Consider the following 11,342-nt stretch of genomic DNA (forward strand, 5'->3'; position numbering starts at 1 on the left):
ATTCTATAGTGTTTTCTTTTCTTTTACTCTTTGATCATCTCCTTCAAGTAAAATTACTTAAATTCACAAACTCATCTATCTGAAGACCTTATTTTCATTGATTATCTGTTTGCTTTGCTTTTTGTTATGCTGGTCAGAAAAGTAGAATGCTTAATTTACATTTTATTTCTACTTTTTTCTCTTTCTTTAGAGTAAATGAGAGGAGACATACAAAGCTGCTCTGAAGGACCATCAGGTCCGGACTCATGGAAGTGATGACTCTAAACAGTGCAATGAACAATTTATTTATGTACTATTAAAAGAACTGTAAATGCAATGTAAAGACACACAGCCACACATATCCCACAGATATTTTCATTGTGTTCTTCTCCTAAGTACACCACCCACCTTAACTCTTTCTTGTCAGGAGTATATAAAAAAGAAAGAAAACAAAACTCGCCCTACAGGAAGAAAAGGATTCTCCTCTGTATATAATTTCTTTTGTGCATTGCTATGCAAGCTCACTCTTTTTAGCTCTGCTCATATTATTGTCTGTTCTTATTGGTCTGTTGTACTATATGTGAATTAATAGGCTGTGGTGCCATATATTAACTTTTAATTGTGTAACTTTTATGTTTAAATTTTGCACTGCAATTTTATTTGGTGATAAGCACAAATCTCTACTCCTCATGACATGAAGAAAAAGACTGAATGTGAAGGGAGTTTCTGTACTGTAAGCTAGATTGGATAATGATGGCTGTAACAAATCATGTTAGATGGTTTTCAGTTGGGGTGTAGAAATAGGAAGATGCAAAGGAACAATGGTGTTGGCAAAGTCTTCTTTGAATATCAGGGACTGAGTCAATAAAAAAAATAGTAGAAAGGTGGCTTTTACTATTGACAAAAGCAGGGGTCAAAAAAAAGTAGTCTAAGTCTTAAGACTGAATATGCATTAAAGTATGCAGGTAGCAAAGATGTAATAAATTTGCTTAAAAAAAGAAATTAAAGTTTTATTTAGAATCAATTTTACCTGTCATTGTAATTGACCCATCTGAGAATTACAATAAGCAAGAGGAAATTAAGGTGTTTTGCAAGAGCTGTATTTATATTACAGTTTTTTAAAAACATTTTCTGAATTATCATAATTAAGCTCTCCAACTCATTAAGTCAGAATATAATATGAAGTTCCCCAAGGAAATGAACAAAATGAACTCTAGAATATCTAGCAAATAGTTAAAGAAGCAATTTATTATTAGGCATACTCGGGCTGTTTCCAAATATAAACTCTATTGCAATATCTTATTTCATCTTTCTAATACATGTACAGTGCACACTAGAGGATAGAGCTGCATCACTTAAATTCATGACTTAAAAAATAATACAGTTTATATACAATTTGTTTTTTATTTGATTAAGAAGTGAAGTTTATGCCACCCAATGTATAGCCAAATTGTACGTGCTTAAAAAGCAGTGCCGAGAGTATGTTCAGTTCACAGTAAGTAGACTTATTGGAATAAATATTCTATGGTACATTCTCAGAAATTGGCTTCCAACTAAAATACGTTTGACCCATTTTGAATAAGGAAATTGAAAAGAAAAATTTAAAAGGAGAAAAAATTGCATGTTTATAAACTTTTTAAATAAAACCAGACCTTGTAAGTGGACATTAATAATTGTCCTGCCTCATTTGTTTTCACGACTTTGACAACAAGAAGTTCCTGAACATTAGTCATGTATGCTCAGAATAAATGTGACTTTGAAATATATGTTAGCTACTGTACATGTATAGTCAGTCAAGTAGAAGAGGACCTTCCTGAAATTCCCACTTGTGACATTTTCCCATGGGTTTCCTACACAATCTTAAATTTTATTTCTGTCTATACTTTCTCAAATTTTTCCTATGATAAGTTCAGTTGTTGGTACTCTTCTAAAAATATTCAACGTGATTAGGATCAGTTCTAAAATATGGGACCCCTTTGAGTGACAATTCGCACTCCATGCATTATTGGCTCAGTAGCCAATTTTTGTCACGTCGTTATAACAAGGAGATGACATAATTAAACATTTCCATCGTTTCTATTCCCTGGGACTGCATCAGCACAGGCAAGTATAGAATGTAATGTTCTTCATGGGCCCCACCAGCTTTTTGGTGCCATGTAATTTATTTCTTCGCTGAAGAGAAAAAGAATTCTGAGACACAGTTATTAAACCCTTTATCAACTTTCTACCATCAGTGCCTGAATTCTAATGCAGTGTGATTTCTCTGGGACAAAGAGACTGAGGAAGATGAAAAGTTTCTTCAAAGAGTGAATACATACTTATTCACAACTCTAGGATGTGAGGACTTTAAATATCTCTTTATGAAGTTCCCTGCCTAACCTCTTTCTATTTAAAGGCAAACAAATTTCGAAGAGGTTTTGTGTTCCCTCTTTATGTTTCTCTATGACCCAGTTTAGTCTAAAACCTTAGTTCATTACATATACAACACATAGCCTTTGATCCCTGGTAACTGGCAGGTGTTGGTGATTAATAAACCAAGGCTTCAAAGTGAAGTATGTGTGTGCAGATGACTTTTAGAATAACGTGGGCATAGCATCATACCTTCCTGATTGTCTTCAGCATATAAAAATTAACTGTTGTAGTTAAAATTATGTCAGTGCAGAGCTTGTGGTTACTTGGAATGTTCTTTCAGAATAGTCCATGTTGCCTATTAAACCTAGTTTTAAACACATTGGGCAGTCAATTTATGCACCCAAAATATCACCCTCAGGTAGATTGAGGGCAAGATAAAATGCTGTAGCTATACAAAGGAATTCAGAAACATTATTGGAAAGCAAAGCCTTTGTCAGCTTGCTACTGACAAAGTAGTAAAAAGCTACTAATCAGTGTGAGTCAGATGTCAACAGAAAAATACAAATACCTATGAGAGCCACAGCAGTTTCTCATTTCATAGCCGATTCAATGAATGTGATTAGAAATTCACTGAGCTCACTCTTGCAGGTTTAAACGGAGGCCTGCATAAGGACTGCAGGAGGAAATCTGGGTGGGAGAGAATGTAATCTGATCTTGCACTCATAGGCAATGCTGCAATGCAATCATGTCCAATACAAGCACAGCTTCATTCATAACAGGAAACGTCTTCTTTGGGAAAATAGCTCTATTGGTGCCCAAACTCAGGTATGCCAGTGTATGCAGGTGGAGTCGCCCTACCCCTCTTCCAAACATGTCCTGTGAGATTTTTAAAATAAGATGGGATAGTACAGGGGCATGAAAAGAATTGATTCCTTCACAGGATTTGAATCCAGTTCAAGGGAGAATGTAGAAAATTCAAAACCAACATATAAGGTATCACACAACCAAGAAAAGTAAAATCATTGCAAGTTTACTTGCGTTGAGTACAAAACAGATTTAATGGTGTTCTATGTCATAGTTTAATGCTCTGGGTATTTAAATATGTTTTCAACAGGATTTGAGTTGAAAGTTTGTAATGTGCTTTGATGGAACACCTCTCAATTTCTATTCAATAAATTTATGTAATTGTCCATTGACAATATAATGATAACAGTACCATTGAACTCTAAACTGTGGTTTATCTTCACTGCTGGGAAGCAACTGTGCATCAGTATTAAAGATATGCAGAAACATAATATTCACTAATTTGTTCATCTGCTTCTGTATATTGTTTATGGAATTACATGGCAAGAACTGTTCTAAAGCAACATGTCTTTCCACATTATTTTAGAGGTGAAATTACTTTTGTTTTGCTTCTCTATAATGTGTACTTCAAATGAAACACCATACTTTTTTCTAAAAAAAGATGTTCAATTTACTAATTTTTTTAAATCTCATAATTTAAAAAGCATTTGTTGTGATTTTAAAGTGTTGCAAGAAAAGGGATTTTGTGGCCGTGGGTAGACTTTTTATACTTTGTTTTATAGATGGATTTTTTTTAACTGTAGTTTGTTTAAGTCACCAAGCAGCATCCAAAATCTTAATGTGTTTCATTTGATGTTGTTAGATCAGAGAAGAAATTGGCATAAAATCGGTTAATAGTATTGTCAAAGAATTGTGTATTGTGTACTCACTGGGAAAAAATAAAATATATTCACATTTCAAATTTGTAGAAAAGCCATTTATGTAAAACAAACCTGTTTGTAGACATGCCAAAAAAAGACCAGGTAGCCACTTTTAGAACTCTGCATTCATATTTTGTGACTAAATTCATAATCTCAGTTTCTCACTCAGTTATGGTTTGAATAGTGATAAATAGGAACTGGTGTTGACTTTTAGTAGTGACTAACAGACCCTGACAAAGAATACAGCAAGCATTTGAAATACAGACCCCATTCTATCAGCACTGCTACTTTCCCCATACCATGAAGACCTTTAGATAGATTTAAAACAAATATCTTATTTTTGAAAGTATAAGTAAATATGAAAATTGAGAGAAAATGAATTTTTCTCAATTGCTTTAGAAGAAATAATTATGAATTTCTTTTATTTTGGATGTTTTTATACTGGATGTTGAAAAGTTATCTCAGGGACTGAGTAGAAAAGAAAAATGCCCCATTTTATTATATTTCATAAATATTGTATTCTTTTTCACTGCTAAGTACAACTATAGGCTCAATTTTTTTTTCCAAAAATAAAGAGAGGCAGTTTCTGTATTCTTTAAAATAATAATACTAGTGACAGAAAAAAGGAAAAAGATTATGGTTAAATCCTGAGACACTCATTGAAAAATATTTTTTAAAATACAAGGTTTAGGACAACACATTTTAGAGTTTCATTTAATTTATATTAATAAGGTGAGAATAAAATAATATTACTGTAATGACAAACGATGTTGCATTAATATAATACAGTGACAAAATATAATATATATGATTAAAGACAAAGTATGTCAATATGATAAATGGTAGGACAATTACAAAAACAACTGTTCCTTTATGGAATTTGTGTATAAAATGGCAAAAGTGTAAAATTATCAGAAAGGTTTATTAAAGTAATACACCACACTCTCTTGATTACTGTATACATTAGCTGGAGAAAAGATATATTAATGTTGCACAAAGGCATTTGAACAAGAAATTATATTTAATGTCCTCCATTTTTTAAAATGTGATTTTATCTCTTCCACAGAGGAGAGAAGCAGAGTTCACACTAAACTTCATTTCATAGGAAAGATGTGAAATAAAACTGTACAATAATACAAAACCAAGTTTTAAAAGTTCAAAACAATACTCCAGTAGAAAAGCTAGCAGGGAGGGGAAAAGAATCTGTCATTTCCAAAAGTTTGTAAAGACTCTTTTTACTTCGATGAATTTAGTGTGGTCTCAGTTTTGGCCTTCAGCTTCTTAGGCACAGAGAAAGAATCTGACATGTAGGAGTGTGCAAAACTGTCAAGAATCCCAAAGACAGATGCAAGACAATTATCCAGCTGTGTGTTTAATATGAAGAACTACAAAGGTGACTAGTCTTTGCATTTTCCAGTCATAACATTTTCTCCTTGTGGTAGTCGAGCTATAAGAAAAAAAAAAAAAAAAAAAAAAAGGCTGGGCACTGTGGCTCACGCCTGTAATCCCAGCACTTTGACAGGATGAGACAGGTGGATCGATTAAGCCCAGGAGTTTGAGATCAGCCTGGGCAACATGGCAAAGCCCTGTCTTACAAAAAAAAAAAAACACAAATGCATAAACTGGCCAGGCATGGTGGCACACATCTGTAGTTCTACCTACTAGGGAGGCTGAGGCAGAAGGATCACTTGAACCCGGGAGGTCCAGGTTGCAGTGAGCAGTAATTGTGCCACTGCACTTCAGCCTGGGTGACAGAGTGAGACCTTGTCCCAAATAAATAAATACATACATACGTATATACATACATAGAAAAAGAAAAAAGAGAAATACATGTATATTTCCAAGATATCTGATTATCTATTACCAAAATATCAAGATTTATATATGTATGTATTGCAGATATCTTAGTAATCAAGGAAAGCTACATTTGTGAGTCACATAGAATGACCTTTTGGCTTATGTCAATATTCATAATAGGAAATGTGCAGGCCACTACAGTGTTCTAAAACCATAGCACCATAACACCCTTCGCCTATAAAAGACCTTGATGGATATAACCTCTGGGTCATAGACAACATTTTTTGGACAAATTTTAGAAAATGTTTTTCTAGACAACACTTTGGAATAATTTGTTTCTAACAAATCTGGGTTTTTGTTTATTTATTCATTTCCTTTGCAAGCAAGTTTTGAGACACTGTGCTAAGAATTAAATATTCAGATTAGTAAAAACAGCAATAACCTTTGCCTTCATAAATAAATAATATCTTCTGTTAATTCTTTCCCTGATTTTTTGCCTAGAAATTTTTGATGAATGTTTTGAAGCTAAGAGGAAAGAGCCAATAAGCAAGGTCTTCAAATAAATTTCCAAGCCGTAAAATTTGTATTAGCTTCATTCAAATCCTCCATACCCATCATAAAATCTAGTCTTTCTCAAAAATAGTCTACAGCATTTTAATAGTATTTTTAAAATGAATAAGACAATAATGGAATTGAAGTTCCATAGTTGAATATATGAAGACATTTCTTTACTACTTGAATCCTTTACAAATCTGTTCAAATCTTATATGACATAAAATCCTTTGTCCTGGAGCATCTTATGAAACAGTACTATGTAAAATCTGCTTGAAAAATAGTCTCCTAGGAAGTATCATACTTTATCCTGCCCCTAGACTCTATATTAGTGGCCCCAAAGGCTTTGCATGCCATGTCTTGCTGTGGTCTTTTAAAAATCAATATTAAGTCATGGGAAAGAATCATTCAAATTCTATGTATAATGTGCAGATGATAAAAGAAATGTGCAGTGAGAAATTCATTAATTAAATTATGTTTCCAAACCTTATTTGAGATCAGTGCTCAGTCCTGTAGCAACAGGTAAGATTGCATCATGTTCTTTAGTTTCTCTACAATGCTTTTGTGTATTGTCAGCTCTTGAAATCATTAGGCTAAAACTAAAGCATGGAAATACACCTACTGTCTCCTCCCACCCCTAGCTACTGACCTTCAATCAGATTTCAAAAGTATAATATATTTTGAAAGATTTCACAAAAGGATAATTTTTTAAAAGCTACTGTCTGATTATTAATAGTTTCTCCCTGAAGAGGTACTTTGCTTAAAATAGTAGCGAGTAACGCAAAATGTAGGAAAAGAGGGCTTATAATTTCTCATTAAGATAATACAGAGCTAAGTACCAGTGGAATTTGAAATACAGCTAACTAGTAATGATGAAAATTCATATATCCAGAAATGGTTAAATATAGAAGTAACAAAGGGAAGATGAAGATAACCATTACGTGAACTTTCACTGGCTATGAGGACAAAAGAAGTGAGGGAAGTTAAAGTGGGATGTGAGAAGTAAGAATTTAAATTTACTTGATTAATTTTGAATGATGATAGACTGATGCAATCAATAGATTAACATGTCCCGACATAGGTAATATGAGAACAATTACGGATGGGCAATGAATGGTTATTCTAATGAAAAAGAGGGAACAGACAAATGGTGGCAGTCTGAACAAAAGACAGACTAGAATACTATGTATTCAACTTAAGAAAAGGAACTACAACATTTTCAATAACTGTGCAAGCATCTCTTTGCAAATAACCACCTACCAAGAATTAAGACACCGTTTCCATCAATGTTGGTGATGCTATTTTTTCCTATCTTATACAAGTATACTAAAAATGTATAAAACAAATCCCATATACATATGACAACAAAGTATACATTTAAAGAAATACGTGTGTTAAATGTCCATATCAACTAATTCCCACTAAAATCATTTGAATAGTTATTATTTAAAAGTTGAAGCTCACGCGCAAAGATATTTTAGATTTGTTCTAATATTCTAAGTAAAAATAATTATAAACCTTAAAATGTATTAAGTAGCCAAAAACTGTATTAGGAGCTACACACATACATGCATACTCATGCACATATACAAATATACAAATATACATATATAAAAATACTTTTCATTCATTAGAATCCAACCAAGATAGGATGGGGATTGAAAAATACCCATAGTCATAAAGTATGGAAAAAGGGAAACCTAACAAGAACTACGGGGATTGAGACAAATATCATAGGCTGAATAATACTTCAAATAATCTCTATTTCTCCTAGACAAATTACATAGGTGCATTTACATGTATACATATGTATACACACACTTATGTACCCATGCAGAGTCATCCTTCAAGATCCACAAAGAATTGGTTCCAGGATTCCTACCAAAATCAGTGGATGCTATACCTTAAATATAATGGTGTAGTATTTGCATATAACCTATGAACATCCTCCTATATACTTCAAATCATCTCTTCATTACTTATAGCATCTAACACAATGTAAATGTTATGTAAATCATTTAATACTATATTTTAATTGGTATTATTTTTATTGTTTTATTTTTATTTTTATTGTAGTTTGTTTTCAAATGTTTTCCATCTATGGTTGGTTCAATCTGAGGATTTGGAGCCTGTGAATATGGAGGCCTGACTGTATATATTTCTATTATACACATCACATATATACATACATATATGCATTTATGAAGAAATCGATATTTTGTTGTTCAAATGGCCAAACGTTCCTTTTAAACAGACGAACACACATTGTATACATAGTATTGTGGTTGGCACAATGTAGTTGGGGGCAGCCAGTTACATTTAATGTGATCATGTTATAAACTAGTTGAGGTGACATAAGGCATAGAGTGAATATTATTTTACAAGTAGAAAGTGAAGAAAACCATATAAAATTTAAATTGTTGCAGAAATCAATTTTGGGAGATGACAAGTGGAAGAGAGCATTGAGGGTTGGTGTGGTCAGGTGAAATGTCAGTGATAAAGGGAATTGACTTTGGCCTTGAATGAGAACAATTAATAGAAAGATAATTTAGAGGAGAGGAAGCAGACACAATATAGTCTCTAGCCAATGGGAAACTGTAGTCTAATACAGGAACCAGTCATTTGAACCAACATTTGAATTCAGGAGTATCCAAGATATGATAAATAAGCAATATACTATTGCAGTAGGGTAAGGAAGGTGGACACCCCATTCAGACTTTAGGAGTCAAGCCAGGCATTACAGACTGACTAACACTGTAGAGAGTGTTATTTCACCCCAACGAAGAAGTTAAATGAAGGTTAAACTTCCCCTGTACAAAAGCACTGGTTCGTAAGGCAGCACAGCATAATTAACCAGTCAATAGCACACGTGTTTAGAAAACAACAGGAAATATAGTGGGGCAATACAATGAAGAAAAGGATGAATGGGTTAAAAAGAAGTAGCCTAATAACACCTAGAGTGAATAAAGACCTGAAGGAATACAGGCAAAGAGGCTATTTTGTCTACTTTGCATGCTCCTGTTTTCATTCTGAGCAGATAAGGACATCTCATCCTCAAAGGGGATTTGTGCTTTTGGAAATGAGAACAGTGCATTCTACCTTCAAATTCTACATATCCACATTTGCCATGCATGCAGTAAGAGTCAAAATAAAGAACATTATAGAAGCCTAAATCTGCTTAAAATAAATATCGGCGTAAAATAAATAATCCATAATAGAGTGTGAAATATTTCCACTTACAAAGTATGCAGTTGCATGTGAACAACAGCAGGAAATACCAGACAAAACCAGAATGACATCAGTTATGATGAGCATAATCACAAATGGGTCACGGTGACTTTCTACACATGTGCAAGTGAATGCAGCAGAGCCAAACCAGACCCCAGGGCTGGAATGGGAACTTCATTAGGGAAAGTTAAGAACAATACACAATGATGATAAATCCTGCAACAATAATCTGTCTGAGAACCAGCCATATTCAAGGAGCACAAGTTCAAGGGGCACAAATGAATCTATATCCTGCACAGAGCAGATGAATGAAAACCAAGGTAACGGTGTGCAGTAAAACTTAGTAGACAAAAATGGAATTCAAAGCATAACTTGGTCTTTCCAGCTTTCCTCTCACCTATTTTGCCTTCTACCAGTACTCTAGTGAATTATTAGTTATCTGTTATTAAAGATGAAGAACAGAACAGCTTAAAAATATGAAAAATAATTAGAGCATAAGACTAAATATGGATAATTATGAAACGGCAAAATATAATTAATCATCTATTCCCTGCAAATGTCTCTTCTGAAATGACCCCATAGTTTTAAAATGCACAATAACTTTAATTTTGTAACACCCGCCAGCTCTCATAGACATACACATACAAACTGCGCACAAAACTCCTTGCTGACAAAACAAACTTGTTATGAGACTTAGGGGCAATATTCAACATACACTTGAACATGGATTTGCTAGATAAGTTCTCCAGGCATAAACTATACCTGCTCAACATTCTCTTTGACATATTTCTCTAGTTATAGCTTGTCATCAGGGATTTCAGGTTTTCCTTGTTTAAATGTAGTGCTATTATAAGTATTTTTTCCCTTGAAGACATGTATTTTTATTTTTCTAACCTTTTGAGGCTTGAGAGAGAGCATTTCCTAATAAAGATTGCAGGGTATTTAAAAATATTCAGCACTAAAACGCCATCTCTTATACTCTCTTTGCAATTGCCAGTTTCTGACAGAACACTGAATTGAGGGGTTGCCGAAATATTGAACTGATTTGAATATACTGACACCCATTGAATTATTTTAGCATATTAAGTTGAATGGCATTGCAACTTTTCCTGTTAAATCATCTATTCCATTTGAGTAATACCCTATCTAAGAGCCCAAAGTCTAAACATATTGAATAAACTAGTAGCAGAAACAGAATAGAGGGAATCAAAAACATGTGTAGAAGCTACTAGGAATGTAGTTGTTGAATAGTAAGTTTTGGACTTAAACCCATGTAAGAGCGAAACAATAAAGCATCACTTTACTTTTTATGTCTAAGTAAATATGAAATTGCCCTGAAGAGGCAAACATATTTATTCTGCTAAAATCTCAAGTAAAAAGAAATTTATCAGGAAAGACTTTGTAGAAAAGCTGGCTAAGAGAGTAGCACTATCTTCAACCACAGCTTTGCAAAAGTCTGAGGACTCTTTTTCAAATAGACCATTTTGTAATGCAAATCTTTTTGAAAAGCTAAGAATTGTAGTTGCAGTAAATATTATCTTATCCAAGGCAATCATATTGGTGGTGTTAAAGTGTGAACAGTAGACCAATATTTTTTACTTGGAATGGTCAATCCACTTAAGCAGCATATACTTAGGGAGTAGATTGAGTCAATATTTTCCTGGGAGAAGATACCTGGATCATCTTAAGCATTTATCAAAATGCCTGAGT

General features: G+C 33.4%; 1 protein-coding gene across 33 annotated transcripts in view; it reads left to right on the top strand.

Moving 5' to 3' along the window:
- The window catches only part of ROBO2 (roundabout guidance receptor 2), a 1,748,072-nt gene extending 1,743,976 nt beyond the window's left edge, over window positions 1–4,096 (top strand). For all 33 annotated transcript variants that reach the window (XM_063806020.1, XM_063806025.1, XM_063806033.1 and 30 more), the window contains one exon: window positions 191–4,096. In XM_063806020.1, the coding sequence (XP_063662090.1) occupies window positions 191–192 (2 nt within the window). In that variant the 3' untranslated portion in view covers window positions 193–4,096. The remainder of the gene's footprint in view (window positions 1–190) is intronic.
- The last annotated feature ends 7,246 nt before the right edge of the window (window positions 4,097–11,342 follow it).

The sequence above is a fragment of the Pan troglodytes genome, chromosome 2 (assembly GCF_028858775.2).
Source record: "Pan troglodytes isolate AG18354 chromosome 2, NHGRI_mPanTro3-v2.0_pri, whole genome shotgun sequence".
NCBI classification, from domain to species: Eukaryota; Metazoa; Chordata; class Mammalia; order Primates; family Hominidae; genus Pan; species Pan troglodytes.